At 39.0% G+C, this 20,232-nt stretch overlaps 1 protein-coding gene across 1 annotated transcript in view; it reads right to left on the bottom strand.

Annotated features, from left to right (window-relative positions):
- CADPS2 (calcium dependent secretion activator 2) overlaps positions 1-19,983 on the bottom strand; it is a 378,380-nt gene extending 358,397 nt beyond the window's left edge. The window contains 2 exon segments of the mRNA XM_023755323.1: positions 19,462-19,575; positions 19,864-19,983. Of these exon segments, the coding sequence (XP_023611091.1) occupies positions 19,462-19,575; positions 19,864-19,983 (234 nt within the window).
- Between the last annotated feature and the right edge of the window lie 249 nt (positions 19,984-20,232).

Raw genomic sequence — 20,232 nt, 5'->3', positions numbered from 1 at the left:
TTTATTTTTAAACTCCATCAAAAAGTTCATTATAGAAAATTCAATCAAATTAGTGGGAGTTAGTTTTTAACTAGTTTTAGGATACAATATAAAAATATATGGAGAGAATAATATAACCCCCATGTATTCGTCACCCAACTTTAAAGAACCTTAACATTTTGGATATGTATTCAGTTCCTAGGGCTGTTGTAATAAAGCAGCGTAAAATGGATAACTTGAAAGAAAAATCATTCTTTTTCTCAGTTCTAGAGGCTAGAAATGGAAAACCAAGAGGTGTTGGCAATGTGGTTCCCACTGCAGGCTCTGAGAATCCTGTCATGGTAGTTCCCAGCAATCCTTGTTGGCCCTTGACTTGTAGATGCATCACTCCAATATCTGCCTCTGCCTTCATCTCACAGGGTGCTCTCCCTGTGTTCTCTCTTTTCCTCTTATAAGGATCTCCTTAGATTAAGGGCCCACTCTACTTTATTACATCTGCAACAATCTAAAGTCACATTCAGAGGTTCTGGGAACCTCTGAAAGCCTCACCATTAACTATGATATTTTCTCTACATTTCTGATAAGTATTCAGAAGTTTCTTTCTTGTGCTCATTTTATCTTGAATAATATTCTTATCCTGAACAGATGTTGAATCTTATTAAATGCCATTTTTGTTATGTTAACATAATCATATTTTTCTCTTTCATTTTGGTTTTATATTTCTTTTTCAGTTAATTTTATTTTCCAATAAAAGTATCACTTCATTTAAGTTCCAAATGTACTGGCATAATGTTGTTCAAAGTCTTTTTATTGATTGACTAGAGGCCAGGTGCACAAAATTAGTGCACGGGGGAGGGGGGTGCCCTCAGCCCAGCCTGCACCCTCTCCAATCCGGGACCCCTTGGGGAATGTCCCAGGGATCGGGCCTAAACCAGCAGTCAGACATCCCTCTCACAATCCTGGACTGCTGGCTCCTAATCACTCACCTGCCTGCCTGCCTGGGTGCCCCTAACTGCCCCCCCCTCTGCCAACCTGATCACCCTTAACTGCCCCCCTCCCCGCCAGCCTGGTCGCCCCTAACTGCCCCCTGCTGCTGGCCTGGTTGTTCCTAACTGCCCCCTTCCGCCAGTCTGGTCACCCTTTACTGCTCCCCTGCGGGCTTAGTCGCTCCTCATGGAACCCCTCCCAGCTTAATGGCCCTCAACTAACCCCCACCTCGGCCAGCCTGGTTGCCCCCAACTGCTCCCCCCACCGGCCTGGTTGCCTTTTACTGCCCCCCCGCCAGCCTGGTAGCCCCCAACTGCCTTTTTCTGCTGGCCTGGTCGCTCCTTACTGCCCCCCCCCCTGCTGGCCTCGTCACCCCACACAGCCTGCTGTTCAGTCATTTGGTTGTCCCTCACTAACCACCCTGCCAGCCTGGTCATAGGCAGCCATCTTGTGAGGGTGTGAGGGTTAATTTGCATATTACCTCTTCATTATATTTTATTTTAGGGAGGGAGAGGGAGAGAGTGAGAGGGAGGGAGAGGGAGAGGGAGGGGGAGGGGGGGGAGAGAGAGAGAGAGAGAGAGACTGATTTTCTGTTCCATTTACTTATGCATTCATTGGTTGATTCTTATGTGTCCCCTGACCAGGAATCAAATCTATAACCTTGACATAGCAGAATGATGCTCAAACCAAATGAGCTACCCAGCCAGGATGTTCAAAGTAATTGTATTATTTAAAAAAATTATTCTATCTGTAGTTAAAACCATTTTATATTCCTTACTAGAGGCCCAATGCACAAAATTCATGCAAGAGTAGGCCTTCCTTCCCCCAGCTGCAAGCACCGGCTTCCCTCTGGCACCTGGGATCCAGGCTTCACTGGCAGCCCCAGCTTCTTCCGGAAGGTCGTCCAGAAGGATGTCCAGTCTAATTAGCATATTATGCTTTTATTATTATAGATTGTGGTTGTTTGTGTATTCTTTTATTTTTTTTCATCGATCATGGTAGTATCTGTATCATAGGTCTTCTCATATAACTCAATTTTAGTTTTATTTCTTTAGTATTTTTAAATTTCTATTTTATTTTCATTTTTATCATGTTTACTTCTTTCTACTTCTTATAACTTATATTCTGTGTGGCTATTACCTACAGAATTAAATACTCAACAATACATCAGGCAAAAGTATATTCAGCAAAGACTACAGTGAGGATTAAATAGTATAAGTTAAAAAGAGTAAACTAAAAATAAAAGAGCCTTGGTTTTAGCTTTGCCAAGATGCTACTCATTTTTTCCATGGCACCTACTCTGAATCTATGACCTGTGAACATGAGCACTCCCATCAAGAAGCTAATTTTGGCACTACAAATTTACCAAGTATGGGGGGTTAAATCCAGATGGATAGAAAAATCCATCTATGGACATAATCTCCACTTTAAGAATTTCATTCAAGACACTATTTCCTTCTTTGCAATGGTGAGTGCCCTTGTTATCACATTTTATTTGAGGTTCTTGATCTCTTCCATCATATATATGTATATCCTCTTAACTTCTATAACCCCTTTCATTCTCCTCCCACCCTCCCACCCCCAATACTGAATGGCATGGGAGTTCTCTCCAGTGATACGACATCACTCTTTAGTGAGCAGACACTATTGGGCTATCCACTGTCTCCAGTTAGGATTGGTCAGGCCTCATAATCCTGCCTCATAGAGGAGGTTTCTCCCTACAGAACCAAGTCTGGCTCCTCTATAAGCCACACAGGATTTCAGTGCCTTGCAATTTGAAAGCAGCAGATAGTATTCAATACCTGAAAGACATGAAAAGATTCTCTCATCCATACACCTATGCCCAGAAAAATACCAGTGTTATTCCAAGCCTGTGTACCACGGCCACTTGTGTGGCTGGCTCACTTACAGTTCAAACTGAGTTCGTGCTCCTTTGAGTAAGGCCTGGAGTGTATAGTCCTGCATCTAAAGAAAACTTCTTTCCCACAGACACAGCCAGGTAGACCTATCTGCCATGGTAAAAATTCCCCACAGTACAAGCCTTAAAACTTCTCACACAATCCGTGACGGAAAGCAAGTTGTACAACTGTAATAAACAACCCCAGTGAAAAGCTCCGAAGTAAAAATCTCACATGCTGTAGGTAAGGTATCAACAAAGCTTTTAAGGTCAGCCACCCGAGCACTAACAGAAACATCAGCAACAACATATGAGTGTGTTCCCATCGATTTTACTAGGGGCCGTAATCTCTTATACACTATTCAATTTTTTTTTCAGTTTGCAGCAAACACTTGGGGCACAAAACCTGATCTGAAATAGTGTAAGTCTACTTACAGTTTCTCAGTGTCCAAAGGAAATAAAATGGGAGTTTAGTCTCTACTTGGAATGTGAACATGCCTTTCATTTTACTAGAAGAGAAAATAAAACTTCAAATGTTCACATACATTTTCAATATACCAACACAATTTGCCACTTAAGGGAACTTTATAAGTAAATAGAAAAACAAAGACTTTTTTGCAGTGTGAATAATCTTTCCCAATATTATCTATTCTGTATATTCATACTTTTGAAATCAGGATATAACTGATCCTGGCTTTTCATATTTGGCATTATCACTATTTACCATTTTGCATTAATTTTCCAAATAGGCTGGTCACAACCCAATTAAGAAGTTTTCTCCCTCTTCTCAGTTTGGTCCCACCAAACAATCAAACATGACAGATATTTAACAGCAATGCCAGAAAAATCTGGCAACTTCAAAAATGTGTAAATTAAAGATAGGAAGACATAAACAGGCCATAAATAGTTCTCACTGATAGGATTTATTAAAATTCTGATTAAACAAAAAATATTAAATGGGTAAGACCATATAAAAACTTTCACAATTATAAGGCACGCTGACATTAAATAGTGGCAGAAGTCTTTTCTCCCAATGAATATTGACTACAAATGGCTCACAGACAATACTGCTTAGATTTCCCACCTTAAAGTTATCTTGGAAATTAAAAGATAATAGCTAACTTTTTCATATGCAAAAGTTAATAGTAATAATAATGTATTTTTAAGATTAGGGAGAGAAAACACTCCACCATAGATAATCTTCTTATACAACATTTAGCAACTGAAATTTTTCCATCCCTTCCATCTTTTGGCTAACGAGCCTTATATTTAAGAATGTACCCTGGAGAGAGTATAATCATTTTCCCCATATGGAAAAATTACTGGGCAGAAAATACTGAAATACCTCATTATCTCAGCTCAACAGTGGTATATCCCACATTTAAAAGAAAAAAACACATGTCAATTTTACTAAAGTAGAACTTTATGTCAATACTAGAGGCCCATTAAACAAAATTCGTGCACTGGTAGGGTCCTTAGCAGCTGCCAGCTGCCAGCTGCCGGCCGGGGCCTCCCTCCCTTCCCCCAGCCAGCCCTGCCCCCTGGTTGAACTCCTGGACAACCTCTCGGTCAAGGGGACACTTTGCATTCTATGCTTTTATTATATAGGATTCCCCATTATATTCTTATATATATGGAAATTCTTTGACACGGAAAAATCACAAGAATTGGTAAAAGGAGAAGGAAAAGAGGAAAGGGGGATGGAAAAGAGGGAAAGAAAGAAAAAAGGGAGGGAGAAGAGAGGAAGAGGATGGAGGAAGAGTGTGAAAGGAGGAGGAAGGAAGAAGAGAAGAGAAAGGGGCAGTGGAGCTACCTAGAGCAGCTGTCACCAACTTTTCGGACCTCACGGACGACCAGTTGGCGACCGCTGACTTAGAGGATATAATCAGTGAATACTGGCAGAGTTCTCTAAGTAAATAATGGTCACAAGAACTTTCTAAACAGGACAAGGATAATGAAAAGAAAGATGTGTACACTATACTCAAGTAACCCCAGATTTTGTTAGTTTTCTTTTTCCATCACTAACCATTCAGGTATGCATGAGGAAGTTTGGTTAAATAAGGCACTAAGATTTGGATGTTTGTGCTACCTCCCAAAATTCATATGTTGACATCCTAAGCCCCAGTGTGATGGTATTAGGAGGTGGGGCCTTTGGGAGGTACTTAGATCATGAGGGTAGAGCCCTCAAGAATGGGATTAGCCCTCTTATAAAAGAGAATCCACAGAGCTCCCTAGTCCCTTCCTCCACATAAAGACATAGTACCATCTGCGGACCAGGAAGTCAGCCATCAGACTGAATCTTCCAGAATCATAATCTTGAACTGTGAGAAATAAAATTTTGTTGTTTGTAAGTCATCCAGTCTACAGTGTTTTGTTATAGCAATCTGAATGGACTAAGACATAAAGGTAGAAGAGTTGGGGGGAAAAAAAACCTGATCAAACTGGTCCACCCATAATCCGAGCATTCCCGCATCACACTCACAGGAAGGAGAAAACACTGTGGACAGAGAAGCTGAAGCACTGACCACCTCTCAGACAACCTGTGGATGGTTTGGTAGAACAGTGAATAGAAACAATGAAACGAATGCTTTCTCGGTTCGAGAGCCTTTGGCCAACAATCTAAGGCCATGGTGAGCTCTATCCTGCTTTCTCCTCCAACCTTGCGGCATTTACAGTAATAATCACTTGCCACTTACTGTTTCCATAATAAAGCTTTCAGGGACTGCCACCTTATGCCGAAGTGTACACAGTTTTGAAGAGCTGGGTAAAAGAAAGGCCAAGGTGTAAATCCCTCCATGATACATGGACTCAGCCCCCCTCGTATACTTGCTGATAACCAGGCAAGTCAGTGTTCTTCAAGTGTGGGAGGAGGCAACCCCCGTCACCTCAGATGTCCTGGAGGGACAGTCTAACTAGGCAGAGCTCTGCAAACAGGCCCAGAAATGGAGTGAGAAGGATGAGGGGTCGGGGAGGAGGAGGGAGGAGGGAGTGAGAGAGAAAAGGGGCCAGCTAGACAGATCCCTGGAGCTCTCTATGGAGGGGAGCAAGCAGGAAGTCCCCAAACATAGCCCTTCCTCTCTGCTCCCTGGCTTGTTCAAATCATCTTCCTCTGACTATCCTAAGGAAAGAAGGGGGGCCAAGTTCATCAGTGAGTGCACCAGGACATGCACTGAAGTCAAGTTAAAAAACAAAGACCACCAAGCAGTGAGTGAGGGTGGGAAGGCTGGTCTCCATCATTCTTCCTAGCATGCATGGAACAGAGGTTAAGTCTACTTAATACCTGTTGAAGGCCCCTTTATAGCATTCTATAATCATCACTAATTTAATACCTGTCCAAGCTACATCATCAAATGTGCATATAATTTTATAAGAAAAGTAGAAGGTAAACTAGGAGGGAAATTAAATTCCTGTATGTGATGTAATTTTTGGAACAAAACTCAGTAGTGAAGCTAAACTCTCAGCAGCATATAAAGGATTAAATATATTCTATGGTGACTGAAAAAAAAAACATACTGCTTCATCATCATGATGTAGAGATTAAAGGCCATAGGAGGAAAAAATTTCCTTTCTGCAACTATTTGTTGTAAGTTAAAAGATAAAAGCATGTACAAAGCATCTCAAATGGACAGAATTTGCTCAGAAAGGAGCAATCTTGCAATAGAAAACCACAATTACCAAAATAATGGTTCCTAAACACTTTGCTTGAATTCAACACTGCATGATTTCCCCCTAATTTTGGAGCACTGGACTACTCCGAGTCCACATAATGAGTGGACACTCAAACGCTGGCCGAGTAGAAATAAAACAAATATGAGTATCACATTTGTCGGTCAAGCCTAATGAGCCAGTCTAGAGTAAACTGTTTTAAAGACAATAAATGTATGTGGTAATGAAACCACAATAATCTCACTAAATTAAGTACCTGTTAGTTTTAATTTCTAAATGTGATGAAATATATACCAAACATTTGGAAACAAAATTAAAAGCACATAAACCAGTATTACTGCTGTTAAAAATATATCTATACTAATAAAAGGGTAATATGCTAATTAGGCTGGATAGACCGGACATCCTTCCGGACAAAGCCATGGTGGCGGAGGCCAAGGCAGAGGCAGTTAGGGAGTTCAGGCCAGTAGGGGAGAGCAGTTAGGGACAATCAGGCAGGCAGGCAGGCAGAGGTAGTTGGGGAGATCAGGCAGGCAGGTAGGTGAGCAATTAGGAGCCAGCAGTCTTGGATTGCGAGAGGGATGTCCCAGATTGGAGAGGGTGCAGGCTGGGCTGAGGGACACCTTCTCCCCCCATCCCCCACCCCGCCGTGCACAAATTTCATGCACTGGGCCCCTAGTAGTTACATAAACTTGATAGTGAATAAAGTTGAAGGTCTTATAAAAGTGTATGTGATGATACCTTATAGGGAGATATAGCTGGGGAACCTTTAGGCATCTTCTAGTACACCTTCTAGTACGCCCCTAAAAATGACCCACATCCTTGTCATGTTCCTATAAAAGTCAATCAGCTAGATTCAGAATGACAAGTGTTCACAAGATCACTGCCACACAAAACCACCCACTGCTGCTGCTTTAAATACTACTGCTTTATCCATAGGAAGCTGCCTTTATTTTATCAAAAAGTCAGGTATCAGCAGTTTCCTGTGGTTCATCTGAAAAGTTACCATTTATTATTATATTTAATTTATCTTAACTGTTGAAAGTATTACATATCTCCCTCTTTATTCCCCCCCATTGGCCCCCTCCTCCCCATTACTACCCCCTCCCCAGGCCTTCACCACACTATTGTCTGTGTCCATGGGTTATGCATAAGTGCATGCAAGTTCTCTGGTTATGAAAAATTACCAATTAAAATGCAATATGTGCTGGGCATTGTGGTAAATCAACGTGCATAATCTTATTTCATTTTCACAGCTTCATAAGAAGTCCACATAATATCGTTTCTATGTACATAATATTTCCATTCTGAGATAGGTGTCAACATGTTCAAGTCCGCTGGGTTTGCTCAACACAAAAGGGAAAGCTTTCAAAGAGTGACATGGTCTCAACCATCCCCTACTCCAAGATGGTAAAGTGAGCCAGGGTGACTTTTATAATCAACTGTTATACATGTGTCTCTCCCCCCCATCCGACTTGATAGGGGTACGAGGGTAAACTAAGAATATGATTTTTTAAAGTTCTCTTCCTTTCTCATTTCCCGCCCTTTTACTAACAGAATGTGTAATTGATTAATCAATTGTATACATTGAACCTTGTGTTCTGGCTGAGATTTTGTTACAGTTCTCACTTGACCAGGCAAGAATAACAAGACTTTCAAGCCAGCCCTGAACTTATAGGCTTGGCCACCAAGAATGTGGGGGCTGATTGATTAGGTCTCAGACACTCGGGGATGACACATACTCGATCACCAATTGAGCGATTTCAGAATGCTGACCATCCTGTTCCGGGGACCAGTAATAAAGACATTCATCAAGACCCAAGACCCCACAGGAACTCACATTCCAGGACTGCAAATCACCAGCGACCCTCCTGTACTCTCTACCATTCCCTTTCCCCAATTCCCCTATATAGCTTTCTCTTTACAAGCTTAAGGGAAAGATGGATATTAAGGTTTTCACTGGTTACCTTCCCAGACTTCTGCAATATGACATTATTAAACACACACTTATAACCCAATCCCTGTCACTGCTTTTTGGCTGGGGAGTGGCAGACAGCAGGGGCCCAGGACTCTATTGACCTCTGGTTACAGACTGTGGACTCTTGAGGTCAGAACACTGCCTGGTCATCTTTATAGTTCCAGGGTCCCGGGCAGTACCTGATCAGCACTTAAATCAGTGATTCCCAAAGTGGGCGCTACCGCCCCTGGTGGGCACTGCAGCGATCCAGGGGGGCGGTGATGGCCACAGGTGCATTTGGGGGTGATGAGTAACTGCTATTAAAATTTTTAAAAAATTAATTTCCAGGGGCTGAGTAATATTTTTTCTGGAAAGGGGGCGGTAGGCCAAATAAGTTTGGGAACCACTGACTTAAATGAATGTTTAATTAGATGAGCTGTTTGACTGGGGGGAAAAAAGGGTTCCTTAATTTAGAGTCTAGATATGCTTAGTACTATATAAGCCATGGTTTCCTGTTCTAAAAAAAAAACTTATTAGAAAGCAATACATGTGACAACATGAATTAAGTGTTCAATTCTGCAAAAAAAAAAAAATGGGCAGATACTTTTAGGAAAGCAATACTTCAGGCAATAATAATATCAGCTCACACGGAGCACTGTGCTTAGTGATTTAAGTTGGTTTAATCATTCATGACCTTGGGAGGTAGGTACATTATATCTGTTTTACAGATGAAGAAAATGGAGCGCAGCAGAGTTAAGGCAATTCCAGGAATCACACAGGTAATGTATGTTAGGGCTTGCGTTCCAACCCAGATAGAAATAAAACAGTTGTTTCTGCCTTTTTTTCTTTCCTGTGTTTAAACTATTTCCTCTGTGACGAAGCCTTCACAAGTCCTTTAAGTCAGATTTCTAACCATTTTTGTAGCATGAACCTTCTGGCAGTCTGGTGAAGTCTATGGATCCCTCCGAAGTATAATGCTTTTAAATGCATACAATTAAGTTCATAGCATCTCAGAAGGAAAGCAGTTTTACTGAAATATAGTTCTAAAGATATTTTTAAGAACAAATTTGTGCTATAGCAATTTATGTGCATCTTTAATAAGTCATCAACAAGATATAATGAGCGATTTAAGTGCACTATAGCTTCAGTGTAGTTTATGAACGTAAACAATGTTTCAGATAGCTGCAATAAAGTACATAATACAAAAATATATGTACTTCAATTGGTGATAAAGCCACGGATGCTGCTAGTAGTACTAGGGTTTGTTGTCTACATTCATAATGAAAGTAAAATGCTAAATTTTAGTTAGAGAAAATAAAGGCGCAATGTTTTCCCATCTTGAGTTCACCGATTCCAGATGAAGAATCTCAGCTGTAAATTACAACTAATCAGTTTCTTTCTGAAGCTATTGAATTTTTTTCTCAGAGGACTGATCATGGTCCCTCCTCACATCTTGGCTAGGAATGTTGGGAATGTGCCTTAATAGAATATCGAGCACTTAAGAGCAAGGCAGAACTCATGTTCCTGGAAGGTCACTTGCAATAGCATCTAACATAAAGTAGATGGTCAAAGGTTTATGAGGTAAATGCATGCAAATTTGATATTATCCCCTTGGCTAAAAATATTAGGCACTTCCTAGAACAGTGATGGCGAACCTTTTGAGCTCGGCGTGTCAGCATTTTGAAAAACCCTAACTTAACTCTGGTGCCGTGTCACATATAGAAATTTTTTGATATTTGCAACCATAGTAAAACAAAGATTTATATTTTTGGTATTTATTTTATATATTTAAATGCCATTTAACAAAGAAAAATCAACCAAAAAAATGAGTTCGTGTGTCACCTCTGACATATGTGTCATAGGTTTGCCATCACTGTCCTAGAAGCTTGAATTTTGTTTTTCAAACTGCTATCCTTCAAGGCAGCAAAGCTTGCCTCACCAGTTCAACTACGTTTAGATAAAACTTCCATCACAAACCTGGATCTGCATGGAAAAGGATGCTCCACCCAATGATCTTAAAACAAGTTTAACCATGCTAGAGGTAACTTCAGTGACAAAAATAGGTCATTTTTTAAACTGCAAAGCATTAATTAGTAAAGACTACATCTTTAGTGTGTTTTATGGGGTACTAAATGAAAACAGGCCTTTCAATCGTTATTTTTAAGATGATTACTATAAAGGTAATTAAGTTATATAAGCTAAACAAAAATGAACTGAGAAAAGATGATCAATGACTACCTTAGCAGGTCATAGTCTTGCATATTTGACCTATGTAGTGCTTTGAGCTTTCCAAGAGCTTATTCTATCCATTTTTATGATTATGAGAGAGAAAAGCTTTAAATATACCAGGGTGAAACAAAGCACCCACTGGGGCTATGTTAATAAGGGTACATATGATTCCTCAAAAGATTTCACCCCTGAAACCAAAAGATAAAGTCTTTAAAAATAGAAGTGTAATGATAAAGTGTCTATTGAGTAAATCTGATAGAAGCAACAGAAATGCATTTAACTGACTTGAGTGTGACATTTAAACACACACAAAGCGCCCTGGCCTATGTGGCTCAGTGGCTAGAGGGCTGGCCTGTGCTCCTACGGGTCACAGGTTGAGTTCGATTTCTCAGTCAAAGGCACAAAGCTGGGTTGCAGGTTCGATCCCTGGCCCTGGTCAGGGCACGTGTGGGAGGCAACCAATCGATTTGTCTCTCTCAGATTGATGTTTCTCTCTCACTCTCTTCCCTCCCTCCCTTCTACTATCAATAATAATAATAATAATAATAATAATAATAATATCAATGGAAAAATATCCTCTGGTGAGGCTTAACAACAACAAAAATTATAAACACACACAAAGCTTCATTACTCTTCCAGGCTTGTAAAGGAAGCCAGGGAAATGGAATTATTTACACCTGGAAACTTTTAGAAGTTGAACAGTGACCAAGGTAACAAAGGAAAATTTTAACTCTAAAATTAGGGAGAACTTTCTGAAACAAAAAAAAACAATCCACATAAGAGGTCGTTTGCCTAATGAGGCAAAGAACTAACTATACTTGTTCAAACAAATGTTCCTTAACGTTAAGGTAACAAGATAATTAATTTGAAGTAAAATAAATGAAACTAAGCAACTTCCTCAAGAAAGACACTTAAAGTTAAAGAGCATGTCCTGTATTAATGAAGGAGTAGTCTTACTAAATGTAATCTGTGAACAAATGGGCTTACACAGCAGTGCTTCTGCTCATAGACCCACTAAACACCAACTTGGCACTCTCCCTCACAGAGAATGTGTCTTTGCTGACTCTGAATTTAGTAAAAGCACTAAGTTTCCAATCGATAGCCTCATGGCAATAAACTCCTAGATATGTCTAAACTCTTCCTGAACTGTGGCATCAGGCCAAAGTATACAAAGACTGCACACAGCACAAAAGAAGCTCCTCAGGTCTGGCCAGGGTCCCCTTCGCAAGGGAACCCTAAATTCAGCACTCCCTCACGACTGGGTTTAGAGAATTCGAGAATGCTACAGAGGGAAGCCACGAGAGGTAAACCACGTGCGCTTCTGTTCTATGTGCCTTGGGTTAAAATTCCAGATCACTGGTCAAACAGGAAATCTACACTGGGTCTACTCACCCCAGCCCACTGTGTAGACACAATATCCTTTAATAAGAATGTAGACGTAGGAGAAAAGATAATTTTAAGAGTTAACAGAGGTCTAGCCCTGCCCTCTGCCACAAATGTGCTATGGGGGCTTGAAAAAGTCAGTTTCTTCTAAAAGTACATGAAGAAAGAGGAGGAAAATACTCGAACAGGATGATTTCTTCATCTGTCTTCAAGCAACAAAATTCTACAATTGGTGGATTATCCAGTCTTCATCACAAAGTGGATGTCATCAAGAATGTAGGCAACTCTGCAAAACACAATGACAGGCAGCACAAAGCAAAGGACCCTAAATAGAAACAGCAATCTCAGACTCAAAAATACATTTTCCAGAATCGTACAGAATACTAAATTTAAAATGCCAACCTTAGACTTTAAGAAATGTGATGTCAAACAAAACGGCTAATATCAAAAATGAATAAATACAATGTGATCTGCAGAGCTCAATGCAAATTTAAAGCCTCACTTCTCATTACCGGTCACTGGATTTCATCTATGAATGTGTTGACCTTTTTTTTAAAACTTTCCTGCCACAGGCTGCCAATCTTGGTTTACTTAGTGATCATCAATTCCCTATGAAAAAACAGACCTTTTTCATGACATTATTTTAAAGTGTAGAAAAGATTTTGACTGGTCAAACATCCCTTGGAATATGAAAAGCAAATCTTTCTATTCCAAAGTAAAATCATAAAGAAATTCTCATTGGAATATTTAAATACAGACCTGCCCAGCCCCTTTACCTCTAGGTTGTACACACAAGACTAAGTAACACACAGGTTGTGCATCTCAGTTCTAAGGAGGTAAGGCCATTACATAAAACAAGACAAAACAAATGCCTTAAAAAGGCTCTCATTTTTCACAAGCCAATCACTAAACAAATGCACTTAATTTGTAAATCAATTTTAAGAGTCTGATAATGTTAGACCAGTGGTCAGCAAACTGCAGCTCGTGAGCCACATGCGGCTCTTTAGCCCCTTGAGTGTGGCCCTTCCTAAGCCTTAGGAGTACCCTAATTAAGTTAATAACGATGTACCTACCTATGTAGTTTAAGTTTAAAAAATTTGGCTCTCAAAAGAAATTTCAATCGTTGTACTGTTGATATTTGGCTCTGTTGACTAATGAGTTTGCCGACCACTGTCAGTTAGAGAAAGAAAGTAGGCAGTAGAAAAGGAATGATACCGAAGTGATTGCTGGTGGTGAGAAGCTGTCACAGATATTCCTGAGAAAGAAGATGACCAATGCAATCAAGTTCCTGGGCATCCTGGACTAGGAAGTAAGATACATAGGGTCTTTCGTGTTTTTTCTTTTTTTCATGAATGTCTACAAAAATTCAAAAACCATAGCCTGGAGATTTCTCCTGGAATGATACTATCAAGCCATGCTCCTTTCTGTGTTCTTTACATTTGGAAATATAAGAGCATGCAAGCCAAGGAAAATGAGAAACAGAAACAAATTAACTTAGATGTGGGCAATGAGAGGAAGCATCCTAGATCACCTTCCCCATTCAATGGGGTGGGAAACAGGTGCACAGCAATGAAATGAGTGCACACCAACATGCGGTTCACAGAGCTACTAATACAAGAAGGGTGGTAGCTGGAATGAGGAGGGGGAGGAAGAACTCTGATGCAAACTGCTATCACCAATGATTTATGGATAAGAAAACATAATCCAAAAACAATAATAAAATGAGAAATTGTATGCATATCTGCATAACCCACAGACACAGACAACAATGTGGTGAAGGCTATGGGTGCAAGGCTGGGGGACAGGGGCGAGATAGAAGAGATCAAGGGGGGAAAATGGGGACATATGTAATACTTTGAACAATAAAGATTTTTTTAAAAACAATAATAAAATGGGGTGCAGTCTCCACTTGGAATGTAAACTTTTTTTCAACACCTTGTAATTTTTAAAAGATTAAATACCTCCATTACTCTCTTCCATTGTTTGGAACCACAAGACAAGAAGGACAAGTGACACTAATAAAAAAACTACACACCCTTTCTGAAAAGTTGTCAACAAAGCCAACCGCCAAAAAGTAAAAGAAAAGCTCCAACATCTATTTTTTTGCACAATAACTGAATTGGAATGTTTCCATTATGCTGAAAACAGCTAGTACACAATTTTATGTACTGTCTTTTTCACTATCTGTTATAAATCATAGTCATTGGTTATATTTGGGTGAAGACCACTTGAATTTTGTGAAAGAGAGGTAGACAACTGATGAGAAGAACAAGTTGGAAAATAATATGTTGCAGTAAACCTATGTTTACCCAACCACAGAATCAGCTGAAGTTTCCTAAATTGAAAAGCAAAAGCAAGCAAAAAGATATGGCCAGAAAGAAAAAGCAAGTAGAATGTGTGTTCGTTTTATGTCTTCCTCCAGACAATGAGTCACTTGCAGGGGGGAAAAGAACATGAAAACAATTTTTTAAAAAAAGATTAAGGTAAAGCAGAATCTAATGACAATTAGCAACCATAAAATTATCAAGATTATAACTGCTAACTTTTATTAATCAGCTATGTATGCTACCTGTCATTTCTTTCTTCTTTTCTTGTTCTGGTCCTTCTCTATTAATTTTGTCTGCCTAGTTAGATGATCCAGATGCTTGAATCCATTTTATTTCCAAATTATTCTAACTTTATGAGGAAAAAGATTGATGAAATTTCAAGAGCAGATTTGTTATTTCTTATTCTTACTTTATAAGTCAGTATTTAAACCAAACAAGACATCCAATAAAAATAACACAACAGAAATTATAGAGTCATATAAAATCATTATCTTCACAGTATATGCTTCCTCATAACATGCTGAATAGTACTCGCAGTAAATATTTATTAACCGATAGATATAAGCATACAAAGACACACATCCAAGTGGGCACCACATATAAACACCCAGAAAAATCCAATCCTATAAGGACCTAGTTAAAAAAAAAAACTATTTAACTTTTAATATAGAAGATATCTTGGTCAAATAAAGTGGAGAAAAAGAAATACCTTGAGTCACATACTAAGATCCCAGGTATTAAAGAGAAGTAAAATAGGCCAAATATCTGAAGGTACAACCAATGTAAGAACAGGCAGATAATTCTTTTAATTTACTGTAGAATATATAAATCTACAACCAAGATGAAAAAAGCTATTCATAAAATTAAAGAAATAGGATTTATAAAGCTAAAAAAATTAATAGCCAACACAGACTTTGGTAAAACTAGTATCCCCAGAAGTATGAAGATGTATTTTTCAACTAAAGGGATAATACACATTTATTAGGTATATATATATTCATGGTTAGAAATGGCCATCACAGCTAAAGGCAACTCAGCCTAACAAATAAGAAAATCATCACTGATAGGTTAATAGTTGAAAACAGCTGTATACAGTGAACAATATGTAACAACCTAAAAAAAATAAGACTTCAAAAAATCAAAGACAAAAAAGATCGAGGACTCACAGAATACAAGTTTAGAAAGAACATAATAGCCCAACCATGCTTTGAAGTATCTGCCATCTTCAAGGAAATACAAAATCATGAAACTAAGATGAGAAACTAATAAGCAAAATAAATTCCATAGCAAAACTGAAATATTTCAGAAACATAGAATTATGGGAAAATAAGAGTAAAGAACAAAGATATAGTTTTTACATAGAGCAATAAGTGATGAAATACTCATTCACTTAGCACAACACGTATTTGTTGAAGGCATGTGAGTGCTACATACTGCGATACAATGGAAATCAGGACAGAAGTGGCTCTCCATCATGGAATATATTCCAGAAGTTGTGAGATCTAAGTCAATACCTTTCTCAATCATAGTGTGAATCAAATCAACCAGGTTAGCAAGTTCAAAATTCAGATGCTCCATTGCCAGGAATTCTGATTTCACAGATCTTGGATGGAACCAAAGAATCTGTTGTTAAGCCTTAGTGGATGAGTTCTTAGCTCTGCTATTAAATATCTATGCAGCTTTGAGCACAAGTCACTTCACCTCTAAGATGAAAATAATTCTACCTGTTTAAAAGGTTTATACTAAAGAATAAAAATACTTTTTGATGTGCTTCACATAGCACCTGGTAAAGTTGTATTCAAAATGGCAACTGTGGCAGAAAGAGTCCAAAACTCTGGGTCCACATTTAATTCAGCTGCTTATCAAACATATAAACACTGGCCAAGTTATTTAACCTCTGAGTTTTAGTTTCTATTTATGTAATATGTGGGTAGTAATACTTGCACTCTATCAAAAAGAGATATTGGAAGAAAAAAAATAGGTCTTTTTGGTAAACTATAAAAATGCTACCTAAAGGTAATTAATAGTTAAGGCTACTAGCATTGTTAGTCATTGCAAGGTATACAAAAATATCATTAAAGAGAGAAAAAAATTGTCCTGGCCAGTGTTGCTAAGTGGTCCACACACCAAAGGGCTGAGGGTTTGATTCCCAGGCAACTAATCGATGTGTCTTTCTCACCTCTCTCTCTCTCTCCTCCCCCCCCTCGACCCTTCCCTTCTACTCTCTCTAAAAATCAATGGAAAAAATATCTTTGGGTGAGGATTAATAACAACAAAAAAGAAAAGGGAAAAAAATTGAAAAGCATCTTTTTTTTTAACCAACTTTTCCCCAAAAAAAGCAATTTTGGGGGGAAAAACTCTTGAAAAGAAACTTTTTAACCACCAAAATGTACTCATTCAAGACTTTATTGAGTACCAACTATATGCCACCTTGGAAATAATTCCCCAGTTTACTAAGATCAAAATCTTAACAGCGCTTTGAGGGTTGCACTAAGACAAGTTGGATATAGTTTCCCAAGTAAACACCGGCTGGAAATATTACCAGAAGAATAGAAAACCCTTGGTGGCCTCTTCAATACTACATCTCTTTGTAACAATCCTAGCAAGCAATCATCAAATTCCATTGCTTAGCAATCTACCAGTTGTAAGAACATCATCTGGGGAGCATGGAGGGACCTGGAGAGTATTATGCTAAGCAAAATAAGCCAGCCAAAGAAAGGCAAGTATCCCATGATCTCACTCAGATGTGGAATCTAATGAATAAAATAAATTGGTGAACAAAATAGATCTAGAAACATGGAAGCATGCAACAGACTGACTATTCTCAGAGGGAAGAGGGAAGAGTGGGGTGGAGGGGGGCAATGAGGGCGGGAGAGGGGACATCTGTAATACTTTCAACAATAAAGACAAATTTTTAAACATAAGTAATAAATAAAAGTATGGATTCTGAAATTTGGACTCAGTAAGTCTCGCCGAGCTCTGGGACGTGCATGTGCAACGTGCTTCCCAAGAGCCCGTGAAGCGCAGCCAAGAACCGGCCACCTGTCAGGTTGCACTCACCAGTCCATTCTGCATGTGGCCAGTGCAACCAAATTCCGAAGGTATTAGCTTGAAATCTTCCTCACTTCACCTACCATCTTGGTCCTAATTTTGCTCTTGGTTCCGCATACAACCCAAGCCTAAACCTTCTCTGGGCTAAATATCTCCAGTTCCTTCAAGTAATCTACAAATAATACATTTTAAACCTGACAACGCTAAATTGTCCACATCTTTTTGTTTATATATCATGCCCAGAAGAGAACACAAGCCTCATGTAGAATACAATGGGACATGCTCCCCTCCTCGGAATTACAGTATTTTCATTAACACAGCTTAAGTGTGCCTTTTACGCAACTGTGGCCCTATCACATTATGATTACTTCTTTTAAATACACTTATTTCGGAAAAATTTTAGATTCACATGAAAGTTGCAAATATAGTACGGAGAGCTCTCACATCCACCTCACCTAGTTGGCAATTTTCCTAATGTTAACATGTACAGCGTGCCACATCAACTTAGCAAAACCAAAAATGAGCTCAGTGCTTTCTTTTAATTACATCTTTTTATACAAATTACTCCTCTGAGCCACATTTCCTTCATCCTGAACACAGACTTTTTCACTTTTGTTTTATTACAGGACGCAAATAAAGGCCCTTGCATATTATCCTTTAAGATTCAGCGCAATATTTCATCTTGCTAGTCTTTGACTCAAAGACTCAGGCTTTGAGTCCTGCAAGATGAAATATAACATCCTATACTTAAGATTTTGAGGTCCTATATTTGTTGATATTCTGAGTCAAGGTTCACTTCAGACAACAGCAACTATTGCCATGAGATTCATGCAGTACATGTATATGGAAAGCAAGATGTCTATACTTCCATCCAATTCAACAGGCCAATTCTTAGGGTAATGTAAACCTCCCTCAGGGTGCATTAAATAACTTCTGATGCATATTATCAATGATTTACAAATTCAACCAATTTTCTGTACATCCAGTTACTGTGCTTTCATGCAAATATATTATTCCCCATCTCAGGAAAGTTCTTACACATGTGTCTCCACATTTTTTATTTTTTACTAATCTAAATATATGTTTGCATGTGTTGTTCTTCAGCTGAAAGGCTTAGAGTTATCTGCACAATGAAAGGAATCTATTCACCAAATAATCTGAAATGCTTAGGAAAAAAGGGATCTCACTGAACAGCTCATAGGAAAACTGGTGCTCATAGGAAATCCACAGAGAATTCCTAACGAGTCAGTCACAAAATAAAATCAGAAGAAACAGCAACGTGGCATTTGTAGTATTATTCCTTCAGGAAGAAACGACATTCAATTTATCCTCTTGAAATTAGTTACTGGTCTTAATTATTATAAAGCTTAGGGAACAAAATGACAAAAGACAGCAATTTACTATTGAAATCCCAATTAAAAAGGATAATTTAGACATGTGGACCCAAAGATAGCTATATTCAGCTATATCAATCATGGCCAAAAAAATTTTCTAAACCGTTTACTTCTCCTCAGAGATGTGAAAAATTTTTAATTCTGTTTATCTCTCAAAAACCAGGCTGTGGAATCAGAGTTTTTAAATTACAAAATAGAGTTGACAATGATTTCAGAAAAGTTGCAAACTCATTCCTTTTTTTTTATTATTATTCCAGTGAGTTTCTTAAAGTGGGAAATCCATTTTTAAAAATCTTGAATAAAGCATCAGGCCCTAGCCAGTGTGTCTCAGTTAGTAGGAGCACCGTCCTGTACCTTGGAAGGTCACAAGGCATTCGATTCTGGTCAGGGCGCAAACCTAGGTTGCAGGTTCGATCCCCGGTTGGGGTACATGCAGGAGGCAACCCATCAGTTTCACTCTCACAATGATGTTTTTCTTTCTCCCCCTCTCCCTTCCTCTCTACAATCAATGACATTTAAAAATAAAATAAGTGTAAAATAAATAATAATAAAATATTAGAATGTCAAAAACAAAGACCTCTTCCCACTTACCTCATAGTAACTCCGGACAGCATTGAAAAATGCTTCATCAGCTACGATCTGGGTTTCCCCGTTGAGGAAGGCCTGGAATCGTTCTTTCAGTAACTGCAATTGTTGCTTATTAAGCTATTAAAAAAAGAGAGAAAAGTAGCTGAAAAATTTGCCAATCCATGAAATGTAATTCTAAAATGTTATATTTGTTACATGTGTATTGGATTTGACACCTAGAATTAAATTTATGGTAAAGAAAAATAAAAATTAAAAAGTCCTACTATTTATACTTATGACTCAACTAGAGGCCCGGTGCACGAAATTCATGCACGGGTAGGGTCCCTGGGCCTGGCCGGCAATCAGGGCTGATCTGCGGGGCGACCAGTGGGGCAATCAGGAGTGGGGGGCCCCACTGACACGTGCCTTGGCCAGCCTGGCACCTCCCACATCAGCGAGCCCATCCACTCTGTGACGAACACTCTCAACCCTCTGGGGGTAGAGGGGGACTGAGAACTGACACTGAACAGGCTCGCCTGGCTCCATGATTTTGAAAATGCGACAAATAGAGTTTAGTCAGCGGGAGGTTGCGCCAGGTTTTCTGTATAGAAAAAATATCAGCTTGGCGTTATAATAGGGTAGGACAGGTACTGTTTGAGAGTTTGTTGTGTGCTAGGGCGGTGTTCATTAGAAAGCATTAAAACATATGGTTACATACCCCAGACTTCCATGATATTTTTTTTTTTTTTTTTTTTTTTTTCTATTTTTTTTCCACCTCCGCGTCGTATTATTTTA

This window comes from Myotis lucifugus, unplaced genomic scaffold (genome assembly GCF_000147115.1).
Source record: "Myotis lucifugus unplaced genomic scaffold, Myoluc2.0 scaffold_73, whole genome shotgun sequence".
Lineage (NCBI taxonomy): Eukaryota > Metazoa > Chordata > Mammalia > Chiroptera > Vespertilionidae > Myotis > Myotis lucifugus.
Note: the sequence above shows the minus strand (reverse complement) of the source record. Positions and strands in the feature narration are given on the sequence as shown.